At 42.2% G+C, this 17371-nt stretch overlaps 1 protein-coding gene across 1 annotated transcript in view; it reads right to left on the bottom strand.

Annotated features, from left to right (window-relative positions):
• Window positions 1–15623, bottom strand: part of ZFPM2 (zinc finger protein, FOG family member 2) — a 339889-nt gene extending 324266 nt beyond the window's left edge. Inside the window, exon 1 of the mRNA XM_019545852.1 lies at window positions 15416–15623. Within this exon, the coding sequence (XP_019401397.1) occupies window positions 15416–15623 (208 nt within the window). The remainder of the gene's footprint in view (window positions 1–15415) is intronic.
• Window positions 15624–17371: the final 1748 nt, after the last annotated feature.

The following is a 17371-nucleotide window of genomic DNA, read 5'->3' as shown; positions in this document are numbered from 1 at the left end:
CTGATGCCCTGGGCTGAAAGGAAACGTGAGGCAAAGGATGAGGAGCAGGGACCTGCTCATGCAGCTATTCCTGGCAGCCCTCAGCTGGAGCAGGGCACTAGCAGTTGGGGCTTCCCCTGCCCCCCAGTCAGCTGGGGACAGCAGCAGTAGAGGGGGCAATTTTTCAAATGTGATTTTATTAGGAGTCAGATGCTGGGTGGTTTTGAAGATCTCATTAGATGCATCTCATTAGATGCATCTTTAGCTGCCAATATTCTTACAAATCTGGACACTAATCAAGTGTTAAACATTTAACACATGAGTGCAGATTTGGACAAATGTACAAATTAGAGAGTTAACAGGAGATATTGCTCTGCAGCAGCTGTCTGTGTGCCTGTTCTTAGTTCAAGGCAGGTAAAAATTAAACTGGAGGAACTTAGCCCTCCTTTAAATCAGAACAAAAACTTCACTGGTTGTGTGGGGAAATTTACTGCAGGGCATCTGATGTGGTAAATCCCACCACCAGTAAACCATGGTACTTTATTCATTTAACCATATCCTAACTTCAAGTCAGTGGGACCACTTGAACACTGAGCAGCAGCGGTATAACTAGCAGGGTTTGCTTTCTCCCATGCAAGTTGCCCTTGGTAGGCTTATTACAGTGGCTGGTCACTAGGGGGCATGGATGTCAGTCTGCATCGAGGAAATGGGTCCCCTGGGATGACACTGACTAAGGACATAGATGCATTACATATTTCATGTAGTAACTCTCCCATGTGGTAAAGGTACCACACACTTTTCACTTTACCCTGAATTCAAGTGATTTAGTAGAGTTATGCATCTTTTGCCCATTCCATTTTTTATTAATTAATAAACATATAGTATGAGTAAGGATACGTGATAAGACAAGCAAATAATAGATGAGCACCAACAGTTCCAAAAAAAAAAGAGGAAATAATAAGACAATACAAATTATCTATAGGCAGTGATCTCAGCATAACAGCTGCCTGTCATCCAGGAATTCAGTGGATGTACAGCCCAAAAGTGAAAGATTAAAAGAGACTACCTATGTCTTTCCCCTTTGCTAATTTGGTTCTCCAAAGAACAGAACTTATTCAGGAAGACAGGCTCTCATAGTTTGAGAAGCAACAGTTTTAGTTGCTTACTGAGATTCTACCTGACCCAAACAGGCTAGCTACAGAGGAGTTTGCTAGGGAAGGCCTGCTTGGAAAGAGAGGCATGAAGTGAGATGCAGCACATTAGAGGACCCAGAGGCATGGCTGGAGGACATGGCAATACCACAGCCACTGCCACTTCCAGCTTTTCCTCTGCTTCCACCTGTGAGGCATCTGCCCAGGCAGGACCACACTACTGAGGCTTCCACCCAGGTCATAGTTTGGTGCCGTGCAGACTGCAGCTTGTAGATTCCTTCCAGTATCAGCCATGTGAGGGGCGGCCTGTAATGTAAGCAGTACCTTCTGGTGGCATCCCTTAGGGAGAAGGCAAAAGACCTATAAAAGGAAGTAGCAAGGGTATAAACCATCCTCCACCATGAGGACTTCATCAATTCCATGCTGGAGAAAACCTCTAGGACTGTGGAGGAAGAAATGGTGGTGATAGAATAGGAAGAGGGCTTGGACTCCCAGGAAGATGGAAGCTTGTATCTTCTGGCAGCAAGAAATAGTAGTGATCTCCACATGCAGTGTTTTGCCTGGAAAACAGACATGGAGTGCTAGCAACAAGGGAGGAGAAGAGCATTCCATTGGTGGAAGAGGCCAGGCCAGCCATCCCCAAGGTAGAGAGGATAGAGATCACTGCCACAAAGAGGAACTGATGGGTGGTAGCGGTTGGATATTCCCTTCTGTGGGTGACAGAGGGGTCCATCTGCCAGCCTGATCTGTTGTCCCAAGAGATCTAATGCTTCTCTGGAGCCCAGATCCGAGATGTCACAGAAGGATTACTGAAACTCATCTAGCCCTATGAGTACTACCCCATGCTGCTCATCCATGTGGGCACCAAGCAGATCAAGAGTGACTATAGGGCTCTGAGTGTAAGGGTGAAAGGGATGGGGGCACAGGAAAAGGCCCTGGCAGGAGTGGACGGATCCTGAAGATCAATGTGTGGCTGTGCAGGTAGTGTCACCAGCAGGCATTCAACTTCTTCAACCATGGGATGTTCCAAGATGGACTGCTAGGAAGAGATAGGATCCACCTGACAAAGAGAGGGAAGAATCTTTGTGTAAACAGGTTCCCTAACCTAATTAGGAGGGCTTTAAAATAAGTTCACTGAGGGATGGAGAACAAAGCCCTGAGGTAAGTGGGGAAGCGGGGAACCTGGAGGAAGCAGAAGCAGGAGGGGGCAACAGGGGAGACCTTATTCTTCCTGACAAAGAAGGGAAATTAACTAGTTACCTTAAGGACCTGCACATGAATTCACAGAGCCTGGGAAACAAGCAGGAACAACTGGAAGTCCTCACACAGTCAAGGAACTATGACATGACTGAAATAACATAGACTTGGTGGGATAGCTCTCTGATGTGAGCACTCTCATGGATAGATACAAACTGTTCAGGAAGGACAGGCAGGGGAGAAGAGGAGTTGTGCTGTATGTAAAAGAGATGTAGGATTGCTCAGAGTTCCAGTATGAAACTGGAGATGCGACTGTTGAAAGCATCTGGGTTAAGGTTAGAGAGGAAAGAAACATAGGTGATGTTGTGGTGGGTATGTGCTATAGACCACGAGACCAGAAAGATGAGGCTTTTTTCAAACAACTGGCAGAAGCTTCCAGATCACAGGCCATGATCATGATGGGAGACTTCAATCACCTGGGAGGGCAAAACAGCAATGGCTAGGCAATCTGGGAAGTTTTTGGACAGCGATAGAGACAACTTCCTGGAGCAAGTCTGGAGACACCAACTAGGAGCTGCGCTCTTCTTAACCTACTGCTCACAAACAGGGAAGAATTGGTGGGGGATGTAGAACTGGACGACAAGTTGGGCAGCAGTAACTATGAGATGACTGCGTTCAGGATCCTGACAAAAGAAAGAAAGACGAGCAGCAGAGTACGGACCCCGGCCTTCAGACTCCCTCAGGGAACTGCTGGGCAGGATCCCTTGGGAGACCAGTCTGTGGGGGAAAGGAGTCTGGGAGAGATGGATGTATCCTAAAGAAGCGTTACTGAGGGAACAGGAACAAGCCATCCCAATGTGCAGGAAGAACAGCAAATGTTACAAGTGACAAGCTTAGCTTAGCAGAGAACTCTTCAATGAGGTTAAACACAAAAAGGAAGCTTTCAAGAAGTGGATGCTTGGACAAACAACTTGGGAGGAGTATAAGAATATTGCTAAGACGTGTAAGGATGAAGTCAGGAAGGGCAAAGCACAACTGGAGTTTGCATGCAGCAAGGGACATGACAGGTAAGAAGAAGGGTTTCTACACATATGTCAGCAACAAAAGGACGATAAGAGAAAGTGTGGGTCCTTTACTGAACGGGGGAGGCAACCTACAAACAAATAATGAGGAAAAGACTGAAGTACTCAATGCCTTTTTTACCTCGGTCTTCATGGGTAAGGCCAGCTCCCAGACTACTGCACTAGGCAGCACATTTTGGGGAGGAGGTCAGTATCCCTCAATGGTGAAAGAACAAGTTAGGGACTATTTAGAAAAGCTGGACATGTGTAAGTCCATGGGGCTGGATGCAATGCATCCAAGGGTGCTGTGAGAGTTGGCTGATCTGATTGCAGACCTGCTGGCCATTATCTTTGAAAACCTGTGGTGACTGGGGAAGGTCCTGGACAACTGGAAAAGGGAAAATATAGCTCCCATCTTTAAGGAAAGAAAGGAGGAGGATCCAGGGACCTGTAGACCAGTCAGCGTCACCTCAGTCCCCAGAAAATCCATGGAGCAGGTCCTCAGAGTCCATTTCTAAGCAGTTGGAGAAAGTGATTAGAAACAATCAGCATGGATTCACCAAGGGCAAGTCATGCCTGACCAACCTTCTATGATGAGATGACTGGCTCTGTGGGTGCAGGGAAAGCAATGGACATAATATACCTTGACTTTAGCAAGACTTTTGATACCATCCCCAACAGCATTCTTGCAAGCAAGTTGAGGAAGTATGGGTTGGTTGGATGAATGGAATGCAAGGTGGATAGAAAGCTGGCAGGACTGGCAGGCTCAATGGGTAGTCATCAATGGCTCAATGTCTAGCTGACAGCTGGTATCAAGTGGGGCACCCCATGGGTTGGTCTGGGACGGGTTTGTTCAGTATTTTAACAAATCTGGAAGATGGGATGGATGGCACCCTCAGCAAGCCTGCAGAAGACACCAAGCTGGGGAGTCTAGTAGATAAACTAGAAGGTAGGGCTAGGATTCAGAGTGACCTAGACAAATTGGAGGATTGGGCCAGAAGAAATCTCATGAGGTTCAACAAGGACAAGTTCAAAGTCCTGCACCTAGGACAGAAGAATCCCATGCACCACTACAGCCTGGGGACTGACTGGCTAAGCAGCAGATCTGCAGAAAAGGACCTGGGGGTTACAGTGGACAATAAGATGGATGAGTCAGCAGTGTGCCCTTGTTGCCAAAAAGGCTAACAGCATACCGGGCTGCATTACAAGGAGCACTGCCAGCAGATCAAGGCAAGTAATTATTCCCCTCTGTTCTGCACTGGTGAGGCCACATCTGGAGTACTGTGTCGTTTTAGGAACCCCGTTATAGGAAGCATGTGGACAAGCTGGTGAGAGTACAGCAGAGGGGAACAAAAATGGTTAGAGGGTTGGGGCACATGACTTCTGAGGAGAGGCTGAGGAAACTGGGTTTATTTAGTCTGCAGAAGAGAAGACTGAGGTACTTTGATAGCAGCCCTGAACTACCTGAAGGGTGACTCCAAAGAGGATGGAGCTAGACTGTTCTCAGTGGTGACAAATGACAGAACAAGAAGCAAATGTTCTCAAGTTGCAGCAAGGGAAGTTTAGGTTTGATATTAGGAAAAACTCTCACTAGAAAGGTGGTGAAGCACTGGAACAAGTACCGTAGACAAGTGGTGGAATCTCCATCCTTGGAGGTTTTTAAGGCTTGGCTTGACAACCTAGCTGGGGATGAACCGGCTTTGAGCAGGCTATTGGGACTAGATGACCTCCTGAAGTCCCTTCCAACCTTAATTTCTATGAATCTATGATTCTAACACTGGAGGCAAAGAAAGACCAAAAAGAGCTTTCCTAATTCCAGTGAAGACTACTGAAGTGCTACTTGCAGTCTTAGATGTTTCCAAGTCACAAGTCCAGCTCTCTAACAGTTGGGAGACTGGCTTTAAAGTCATGAGAGTCTTCAATAAATAATAAAATTTTGATTATTTTATTTGCCTTCTGGTTTAAAAAAAAATGAGGGTTTACATTTTCAGGTTCTTCTCAACAACTGGAAGGCTAGTTTATAGCATTACATTTGCCTGAATCCCAGACAAATTTCAATTTAATCCAGCCCCCCCCAATAGATTCTATATGTGGAGAATTTATAAAGTTGTTATAGCTGTCCATGTTTAGAATCTACTTACTAAAAACCAATTTTAAATTCATCCCCCCCCCACCTCTGTGGCAGAGAAAGCAGCAGCAGGAGGCAAGGGGCCAGACCCTACCCCCTGTTCCACCTAACCTCTGGCTCCCCAATGCCACACTGCATGCCCCCACGATATGCCCCCCCTTTCCTGTGGCTGCCCCTAATTTGCCTTTACCCACAGCTTACCCCCCATGCCTGTGCTTGCCCTCCTGCTGCCTGGCTTCAGTGCCTGTTCCCCACTGCCACCCTTCCCCACACCTTGCTCCCCTATATGCCTATTCCCCTGCTGCTTGTCACCGTCTCCCCTTATCACTGCCTGTTCCCCCTGCCACCCAGCCCCACCATTCCCAGCTTCCCCAGGACCTGTACTCCCTGCCACTTACCTTCTATGGTGGCTTTGACCCACAACGGCCAGCGGCAGCAGCCCTGGTCTTGGCCCCATCCAGACAGAAGCAGCAGTGGCAGCTCTAAGCCCAAACCCAAAGATAGGGGGAATGCAGGCTACATGGTCTCTTCTGTATGCCACTCAAACCACACTGCAGGTCTCTCCCATGCATCCCCACCCCCACCACACAGTCTCCCCTGCAATCCAAGCTATGCACCTGCTATCCTGTTGCATAAGCCACCCCAGCCTGGGGCAAGCAGCAGCTCAGCTCTGGAGCCGAGCCACCATCTGCCTCACATTGGTACTCAGATTTACCCCACAGCAACTGGGGGAGGAGGGGAAGCTTGTCTTGGATTCGAGTAAATATGGTAATAAAACCAAATGATTCTAGCAACTGGGGCTTTAAAACATTGTGAGATTTGATTAAAAACAAAACTACAAACAAACCAACCAACCAAAACACACCCCCCGCCCCCTATGAATTGGAAACACTACAAGAGTGGAAGCCTAGGAAATACTCCCCTCCCTGCTGCCTTTGTAATCACAGCCTGGGGATGGCACAGAAGGCATAATATGGCCTGTGCTTACAGAGTACAATCTAGCCAATAAATATGTTCTAATCAGCCTCTTTAGTGATTACTCAGGTAAGAAATTATGTGAATTAGCACTGAGATCACAATGCTGAAAGTAACACTGACAAATGGTTAAACAAAATCTATTTCAATCTACCTATACCAATGACTGAAGATCACTTATTATGATAATAAGTTTCTTTTGGTGGAGAATCTTGGAAAAAAGGAGAATGGGATAATAACTAGTTATAAAAGAGAAGTTATGATCATTTCCTTTACTCTTGCTTTGAATACAAGTTTAAGCTTTCAGGAGATTTTTCTGGCCCTAGCAACTTGCCTTGTAAATTTCAGGACTTCCTTGAAGTCTTACCTGTAGGTCTTTTAACCAGCTATGATGTAGCTCTTGAGTAGAACAAAGTGGCAGATCCAAGTAGGCCTTGGAAATCCTAAAAGAACACAGTTTGGGCATTTTTGAGGTTCCTCATACTCTGGATTCACTAAAGCATGAATCTGTTCTTTTCCTAATTTAAACATATTAAGCTTCTTATAGTTGTCCCTGAACAAATTCCTGTCCCCAGCCATCCTATGTTTAAAAAGGGAAATTGTAGGCTTTTAAAATTCACCACTATAGTCATTTATGATCAAGTGCAATACTTACTTTCACATTACTGAGAAACAGGTGCCTGCCAGTGTCTTGTTGCAAATAATTTGTTTCTTGTACTTGAACAGAGTAATCACCTCTAGATTAAGCAGTAAAATCATCTTCATGCATTACACTGCACTGACCATGAGAAAAAACTAGTTCACGATCCACTACCTTGACAGTCCACTCTAATTCAATCCATGTTCCCTACTTCCAAAATATTCAGGTAATTTCAAAACTAGTCTGGGATCCCTGCAAGCCAAAACAAGTTAGAGAATAAAGTCTCATAAATAAATGGTTCCTTAGACTTTCTCTGTCACTTACTAGAATCCTCCCAGATTTTATCAGGATATCATATGGAACTGTTTATTCACTCCAAGTCTTTGCTTACATTACCACCAATAACTTAATTCTTCTTACAGGGTACTAAGCCTATACAGGACCCAGTTTTTTTAACCTGTTTTCCTGAAGATTCCTTGTCAACTCATCTCCAAATTGCACTATCATCCAAAACTATTAGGTCAGAAACACTACAAAAGAAAAAAATAAGAAGAGACTACAAATCCCAAGCAAAATTAGAAAAAGATGCGAGGTACATGTACTAACAGTGCATGGAAGCAAATGAGTAACAGCATGTCGTTTCCTATTTTTAGGGAGTTTATTAATTTGTGATTCTTATTTTGTCAAATCTATGCCCCCTTTCAAAGAAACTGGGAAATGTGAATTTGTGGTGACTAAATAACCCCCTTACACAGAGGCTGGCAGCCTTTCAGTAATGGAAGGGTGAATTAACATAGCTCAGTCATAAGGAGGATTGGAGTGTAAAGTTTATAACAGTGTTCATCTTCAACAGCAATGACAGCAGGAGGTTCCTCCACAAAGCAAGTGTACAGGGACTACTGGACTCACTTCAGCTTCTCAGCACTGGGAAAGACTCATGGAGCACCTACCAAAGCAACCTGCAACCCCTAGGGAGACCCCTAGAGTTGGGCATTCATAGCTCACATACAAGTTAAAGGCAGGTACTCCCCTGCACAACAAATCCCAGCAAAGGGTTCCTAGCTGCAGAGCATCCCCACACAGGTCATTTACCCGACTGCTCAGCCAGTCCGTGTCTGGTCAGGGATATACAAGAACCCATATTTCAATCCTTGTCACTGTAGCTGTTCCTCAGTGCACACAGCCTGCCAAGCTCTGAGATTCAGCAGACTGCAAGGAGCATCCTGAAGCACCATGCATTTTCAGATGTATGAAGGAGCCGCAGTGGATGCATAGTCCATTCAGCAACATATGTTAAGCAGCAGCAAGGACTGAGCCACAGGCTCCAGCATGTCTTCAACTAACCCATGCACAGCACACACCCCTGAACAGACCATTCAGCTGCTGCCGCTGCAGTTTCTCTTTGCACCCCCAAAACCATTTTGCACCATGCACCAAGCTGGGCAGGGACGTGTGGGTATCTTTGTTCCAGTCCCTGCCCAGCGACTGCCCACTACATGCTTCAAAACGGCTTGGGCCGCCACTGCAGCTCCTCTACATGACCAAAAGCATGCTGTGGTTCAGGATGCTCCTTGCAGTCTGCAGGACTCAGCAGGCCACTTAAAAAAGCTTGGCAGCCAGATTTGGCCTGTGGACTGTCCCTTGCCAACCCCCGTCCTTACACACAGATGCAACAGAATTCCCAATTTCACTGTTCTTCTGAAACCCAAATATACTGAATGGATTGGTAGGGGTTACTCTAAAATACTGGTCATATTCCAGAATTCTACACCTTTAAAAGCCATTCTCCAACTAGTTCTACAAAGTTTTTTCAAAATTCAATTTCCTAGTTAATTTCAGTTCATTTTCTGCTCATTGTTTTTGTCCCATTTGATTGAAACCCTACTTGAGATTTAATTGAAACCAACATTCACTTGGCCTCTTTGGGTCAAATCCTGATGTCACGTAAATAAGTGGGAGCTTTGACATAGAATTCAAAGGGACCAAGACTCACCTCCTAGTGATAATATCTGGGATACACAAGGGATAGTCAGTCTGCCAGGTGACTGTCTCATGAGTAGTAAAAAGTCCACTCCTTCTTCTGGTATGGGAGGGGCGAACCTCTTTGGGTTCTAGCAATGGGAGGGATGGGAAGCAATGTGAATGAAAGGAAAAGGCATGGCCATACCCTGGTGCTGGTACAAAAAAGGCAACTTTCCTCAAGGCAGGAGCCAATTCTGATGAAAATATGGGGGATGCCCAGCGCTCAGAAAAGACAGAGAAAGTAGACTGCCTCAGCTGAAGGGGATACAAATAAATCCACATGAGCCCACACTGTGCTACATGGAAAGCAATGCCCTGGAAACCCCAACACATGCATAAAGAAATCAGAATCTACTCTTGTATTGATATAATGGAATATTTTGAAAAATGTTAATTTCATGACATGCCAGACCATATTTGTCTTAGGAGATAAAAAAAATGCACAAGCACACATATATGCCCTCTCCTATCTCTAGTTACCAAAAAGAATTGATGTGCCTTTCACTTGCTTGGAAAGCCTACATAAAGAAAACATAACAAATTAAAAAATAAAAAAATAAAAAAAAATAAAAGGAGTATGAGCCCTAAGAAATCAGAAGTATTGCCAGGAAAAGATAATGTCAAGCCTGGGGGGGTAGGATCTGGTGCCAAGCAAAGCTGGGGGCTCTTCAATCACCTCTATCAGTGCTCTATCAGTGTCTACACTCCAGCCAAATCCAGAGAAAACAAGGAGTCAAAGATTCAGGTCAATAAGCTTATAGGCGATTTGCACAAACAGCTCCTCCAGCAAGGTAAAAAACAAAGTCATATTGGCTTTCCTTTTTTATTTTTTCTCTTTGAACTCTCTGGTCCAAACACACCCTGGAAATGTCAGTGTTATATGCAAGAATTTAAAGAGCTGAGCTTCTTAATCCTGTTAAGAAAAAAAGAACAAAGTTGCCTGTAAAGATCTCCTTATTGAGCTCAAAGTGATTATGGTATAGCTGCCTGATGCTGCTCCTGCTTCCAGTTCCTGTAGCAGTCAAGGTAGAAATGTGTCATTAAAGTTACAACTAAGGAGAAAAGAAATGCTATTGACTGAAAATGGTTTCTAAGAGGGGGGGAAACACTGTCTAAACCTACTTTCTGATCCAACACACACAAAACACAGCAAGTATGTTGTTAAACATAGAATCAAGGTAGAAGAGAAGAAGAGCATATTTCCCAGTTAGAAACAAAAAACCCACACACCAGAGGGTAGACAGGATGCACAGAAATCATTTTCAGAGTGTTAAGGGTTTGCCAGGTATTATAGATGCTGGTGGTGATAGCTTTACACATGCAGTGTGAAGGGAAAGATTAATGCACAGAAGAACTTAACCTTGTGTTAGCTGACTCTTATACAGAGGAGCACTCTGCAGCTGTTTCCCTGAATCTCAAGCCTGACTGCACAATTGGGTCACATGATTTAAAGTAAAAAAATCAGACCTAAAACTGGTCAACCAGCCTAGTGGTAAAATGTTGTACATAAGCTTAGTTCATGTTCTGAGCTCATTCCTCACTGTCCCAACCAGAGGATGCAACCATTGCAGGGGCTGCATGCTTATTATCTGGGTGGCCTCATATATTCCCAAGGACCGCTCACCTTGAATATTATGGAATAGTAATTGTGTATGTGTATGTGTATGTATCACTTGATCTCGCCCTCTCCTGCAGGAAAACATGGTCCTGTGAAGCATCCCAATCAGCAGTCAGGGACACAGTTTGTAAATCCACAGGCTGTAGCACTCTACAGTGGCACGAAGAACAGAGCCTAAGAGGAAGTGGTTTAGCCTTGGTATTGATTCTTAACCTGAGCCCCACACACTTCCTGTTACATGCCCTACTGAAGCAGGGCGCTCTTTGAAACCCATTAGGGCCGCGCTCTTTGAAACCCGTTAGTCCCTCATTCATGGTGGAACCAATAACTTGCTGCGGATCTCAAAGCCCATCAGTTTTTCAAGCTGCCAAGAATCCTTTTCAGTCCATCATATGCTGCATTCATTTGGGAAAAAATGACCTATACAAATAGGATAATGGAGCAAGACAGCTTACAGGAAGAACCACCACAGCATGGCTACAATCAGAAAGCCCTACAGGATCCAGGAGTTGGCTAGAAGAAGACTAGGAGCCCAAAGGGGTTCTCAACACCCATCTGCCCCGTGACAGAGACGCATCAACAAATATTTAGACTTCTTTCCCTTTCTCACCTATTGCGTTTTTCCTTCTATACACTTAGCAACTCAGCAGTCTCCCATTCTCAAGGTCTCTACCTAACCTCTCAATACACCTTTTCTCTTGAGTGAGGCCTTTCATCATATTGCTTCTCTCCCAAGTTGGGCAAGAGAGAACAGTGGATAAAGTAACACCTCCATGATGCAAAGGAGGCATCAGCTCTAAAGATCTCATTCTTCCCTCCCATTTCTTTCACAACACAAATTGTTAGGATGATGTGGAGGACTGAAGAAAACAGAATTCCTGCAGGATTCATAGCAGTTACATTGGCATTCTTCCCTGAAAGTTAGGAAGAAAATACCTAAGCAACTTTTATTTGGTTCCCCTTGCATGTAAATACTACAATGCTACGCAATATTCTCATTAAAGACCAGCTTTTCCTCACACAGCAAAACCAAACACACATCTATGTTAGTCTCTCAGTCTGTCCCTGCACCTCCATCTTATTACCTTTTTCTTCATCCCCTGACATATTTCCCCTTTCCTGGTCCCTTCTTTTAGCCTAGCTCTTATTTCCTTCTCCTCCTGCTCTGTCCCTATCACTTTTGCTCATTATCCCAGCATGCTTCTCGACTATTCCTATTCCACACTGCTTTTGTTAGCACAGGGAGCAATGAGAAACAGGAAACATGGTCTCCTTAATCTTAGTTTCTGTGCCAAACACCACAGCAACCTCCAGTTTTCAGGAAGAAAGCAACTGCAGCAAGAATCCTATTCAGCTGCAAAAGCCCCAGTCTAAAGCATTTGCAGTATAGACAGCATCTTCAGATCTTGTTATAGTCAAGTTTTAACAATTTTTACAGAGCAGGTGCAATTTTCAGAGGTTTTGATTTTGGGGTTTTTTTGTTTTGTTTCGTTTTTGAATTGGCCAAACAAGATGGATTTTCACAAGGACAGCCAAGGGCAACTCTGATCCCAGGGCTAATTCTTGCCAATTTCTAGCTTCTATTCCAAAGCGTGAAGGCACTAAACCTTTTCAAAGAAACACACGTAGGATTTTTTCCCTCTTATTGTTAGAAAAACACTACCATCTTCCCCTAAAAAATCCCTGAATTGTATTTATCTTTAGCTGAAACTTTCCGCATATTTTCAGCCCAGAAGGGAAAATATCCCCCCAAATGATTAATGTCCAGCAATATTATAAGCAATTGAAGATAATAAGAAAGTGAAGACAGGTGTTACTGTCAACAGCACTTACACATACAGTTACCCATTTTCATCTTTTTATTTCTGAATGCTTGAACTTTTTCAATGAGATAACAAAAAAGCACAATTATTAACATTCAATAATTTTAATCAAGTCTTTTTAATAAAGGGGATTTTTTTTGACTTGGGAATTTTCCAGATTTCTTGTAATAATTTATTTGTAAGCTAGAGGAAGAAGAAATATCAGAAAAAGCCATAATCTGAAACCAGGAAAATTCCCTAATGACATGCGTCTGAATCAGTGTGATTTGTTTGCTCCACACTTCACAGGAGCATTTTCCTTGCTTGCTATTTCTAGCAAACCATTTGAACCAATCTTAGAAACCAAATTTAATAGAGGGACAAGTTGTGCATTCATCCCCAGCCTCCAGTCACCTCAGTGAGGTGTGAACTCAGTCCAACCCTATTTCAATAAGATGCTAATTTCAATGACGTGTGACACTGAAATTAGCATTTCAGAGTTCAGTTCTTCCCTTGCTATTTGGAAAAGAAGGTAAAGTATGGGTAAAGTGGCATGAATCCCTTCCCTGCTCTCTCTGACCTCTCTCTCTTGTGGGAGCTAGGAAGGTGCTATAAGGTAGTCAGTGTCTGACATGCTTCCCTTATGATGGAGCATGGGCTCACTCTGCTAGGACATGTGACTGAGTAGAGAACAAGCTGGAAAAAACTAAAGGAAAAGCCAAGAGACCCACCAAAATCCATCACGTTATACAAGGAGAAGGAGACACACAGCACAAAGGGTTCTCTAGGGGTCTATTTAGTTCTTTAATATGTTTGGTCCAGATCTATGCAACTCCTATGGTTTGCAGACCTCTAATATTATTAACCCAAACCATTTAAAACCCTCTATAAAACAAGGGATTGGGTAAAACTCCCAAGATATTTTTTAAATAATAAATTTCTTGGCCTCTGATTTCTGATCCTTCAGGGTACATTTGCTTCTCATTTTAAAGCTCTTAGCTATAATATGAAGAAATAGATGCTTACTTTAAAAGGTATGAAAACCTGAAATGCTCATATAATCTTCTATTTTAAGCAGCTGCAGAATCAAGAAAAACATCAAATATCACAAGATTGATGATAGAATCATGAGCTGACAACCATGGATCTTGCCTGATATGGCCACAAGTTTTTCCACAGAAAGAAGGGAATGAGGAAAGCTGAATTTTCTCCTGCTGCATTTTGTCCCAGGAGGCAGGGGTGGCACAGAGGAGGGAATGTGTACATCGTCCTACAAACAAGTTCTAAACTGTCAGCTAAGCAGCAAAAAAACCCCTCTCAAACAGAGAAGCGGCACTGAAAAAAAAAAAAAAGGCAGCAGTACCTTTATGCTCTCCCATGACTTTGCCATACTAGCATAGCTGGAAGGACATTAACAGTTTTATGCACCTTTTTATCCCCAGAATTTTCTTTCTATTTCTCTTCGTCTCTTTGTATCAGTTGCAGTGGATAGGCTTAAAGCTGTTTTTTTATATCTATTATATACATATTACCTGGAAAAGGAGTTTTAGGAAATCAAAAAACATTCAACTTGAAGAATCAACAAAGGTCTTCACATTGGAAGAGGTCAGAACTTGGTTGTAGCTAAAATGGTGCACAAATTAGTGCACCAAAAAAATCTCTCCCAACTTTACAGCCAAAAAAATCCTTTGCTTTTTACAATGGAAAGGTGATCAGGTCCAAACTTAAATTTTTTAAATGTTCCGTTTTGCTGCCTGATCAAGTTATGAAGTGATTTCAGGCTTCAGATGTGCTGGGCCAATTTTTCTTTAAGTGCATCAGTAGATGCCCTTTTAAAAACAGTAAGAGAAAGTCAACTAAATGTGATCATGCCTTGAGCAGGAAGATGGACTAGATGATGTCTTGACTGGCCTTGCACCCTAATTTGCTATTATGCTGTGAATATGCAAATTATCATTATATTAAAAACAAGACAGAAAATACATCCTGTATTTTTCACATCAAATATGTTTTTCTTCAGTGATAAACCTGTATTAAAACCTAGAGAGACTTTACAAGGAGTATGAGCACACTACATAACTGCATGATCCTTCAGAATCCCCTCTTCAGTTTACAATCATGATAACCCAGTTAGTTGTGGGATTCAAACTGCCAAACATAACTACAACAGTTCTCTCTATTTCTGAGCTTTTACCTGCAAGAGACCCTCAATAAAGCAATCAACTGGAAATCAGGTAAGAAGGGTAAAAATCAATGTTCTACATAACTGAAAGCAAAAGTACTTCAATATTATTTCCAGATGTGAAACAATATTACTAAGCAGGCCAAACATGGGTTAAGAATTAATTTTGTGTAGCTGATGCTAAAAAGGTTAAGGAAACTACAATAGATGCATCTAACACTTAAACAACTTCCCTTTACAAACCAGTGAGTTCCCAATCCATACAATGTATTATTGATAAACACCACTTTGCTCCTAAAATCCAAGGACATAGCATATTTCCTAGCACAGGCCAGGAAGCATGAGCTAGCCTGCAGTTTTGCCTGCTCTATACCTCATGGCAATGGATATCTAAGACCCGTTCAATATAGCCGAAATAAATATCTTTTGGTGAGTAACACTCAAGGTAGTCAGGCTCATCCTCTCTGAAACAGACTCTGTCTTGCATCAAGGTATTTAACCACATGTTAATAGACTGAAATTTTATTCAATACGAGTCAATTGTTTTCTTATTTTAAGGTTTTGTACCAGTAGGACTTTTCCTGAATTTTAAATAACACAACTGTTTCTGAGCAAGTGAATACACCGGTGTTCTCTTAAGCTTTGTACTACACTAATTACCTTTATTACAAAAGTATTCCACTTCTTCACAGCTCAGATTCTCAGGTTCAAATTCTGCAGAAAAGCTTTCCTCCAATGGAAAGTCTTCTTTTGAGATAATGTCGTTTTCCTCAGACAGGCACTCTTCTTCTTCATCCTCGATGGCATCTTCAAGGGGCCCTTTAAAAAGAATCAAGGACACTGTACCAAAACCATCTAACAGTACCATATTAAATAAAACCTTATGTTGTCAATTTATAACTAAAGGGTTTTAATTAGGGTCCTCACTTCCACTGCTGAACTGGGTATTTCTAAGAGCTAGTCAAATAATATAAATTTGACAACTTAACCCAAGTTTTTGGCCATTCTTTAGGTTAATGCTATTACATTATTATTTACAATCTGTTTATGTATTTACTAGCACATACATTTTAAATATGCAAAAATATTACTGTGCTTATAAAAATATTTGCTAATCATCTTTTTTGTCATTCAGCCTGTTGTAGTATTTAAACCAGATATTCCTAATAATGGAAGCTCCACATGCAGAGATGCAAGTACAACCCTCCTTGTGGTACTTTGTTAAGTATTTTCATTTAACACCATATTCTAGTTAGCATTAAAGCTGCTTAAGAGACCTAGACATTAGAGTCTTTTAGCCAATGAAGAGTTACAGCATAAGTAGTAATAATTTGAACTTCACCACATTGCTCTAACATTGCATCTCAACCCTGGTGTGGCAAAGCCTGTCACAAAGAAGTAAAAGAACAGTTCCATAGTCTCTGTGGTCATATATTCCTGGGCTTGTTTAACAGACTATCAGGTCATTTTTACATTGTTTGAACAATACAGCTTATAAGAATGGACACATTCCAAGAATGGAAAGATCATCAGGTCCAGTCCCCTGGTGCCAGGCACTGGACCCAATGATGCTCAGAGGTCCCTTCCAGCTTTGCAAGCTATGAATCTATGAACCACTGATTCATTTCAAAGAGACCAAACAGCCATCAGATGGTGAAGTACTGTCTTGGGAGAACAGTGATATCAAGCTGGTCACTGGACTGAGACCCTAGCTTGAACTTGAACCTGTGCCCTGAAAGGATTGTTCTGTTCCCCAAACCCTTGCCATCCACTCTTTAGCAAGGCTCTTTATTGAAAAAATGCCTAAGGGACTTACCAGTTCATAAAGCCCCACATTATCATAATAGAATGTAACAAAAGTCATAAATTTGGTATCTGCTGAAGAGCAAAAAATGTAGGCACTTTATGTTCATTTGTTAATATTAACTACCTGGTAAAGACATCTTTTTTTTTTTTTTTTTTTTTTTTGAAGATACACAATTTTACCTGAGATTTTAATAGAGATTTGAAATAATTGAATGTATTTTAATTGAACTGAGATTTTAATAAAGTCTATACTTTTCAAAATCCATCTTAAGAGTGGATTTCAAAAGGCAGATTTCATTATACATGGTTAAGGCTTGAAGAAAAATTACACATTCCTCTCTCTGATGAAAGCATGGTCTCATTCATAATTGACTGAAGATTTCTTGCTAGAAATGAAAGCTAGTTTTCTAATGAAAAAAATGTAATTTGTATTTATATGATAGTTTTCCAGTATTAAAAAAATACTACTTCTATGTAATCTATAATACTGAGATGCAGAACATAAATGGTTCTGTGGCACTCAATGAAGAGGGAGGGATAAAGTTGTTAAAAGAAATCGAATATTGACTGTTCTATAATTTCATATAGTTTATTATAAACCAGTGACTGCCTCTATTGTATCAAGTAATCAAATTCATTTGGGGCTAGACTGTGTAACACTTGCTCAGAAAAATAAGATGCTTGCCTTTTATTGAAACCACTGAGTGAGATTCCCAAATCAGCATACCTTCGTTACCTTCAATGGTACTATGCTGATTTATGCCAGCTGAGAAGCCAACTCAAAAGGTTCATGTGAATATATAATCACCA

The sequence above is a fragment of the Crocodylus porosus genome, unplaced genomic scaffold, assembly GCF_001723895.1.
Source record: "Crocodylus porosus isolate Cpor-Errol unplaced genomic scaffold, CroPor_comp1, whole genome shotgun sequence".
In the NCBI taxonomy this organism is placed as follows: Eukaryota; Metazoa; Chordata; order Crocodylia; family Crocodylidae; genus Crocodylus; species Crocodylus porosus.
Note: the sequence above shows the minus strand (reverse complement) of the source record. Positions and strands in the feature narration are given on the sequence as shown.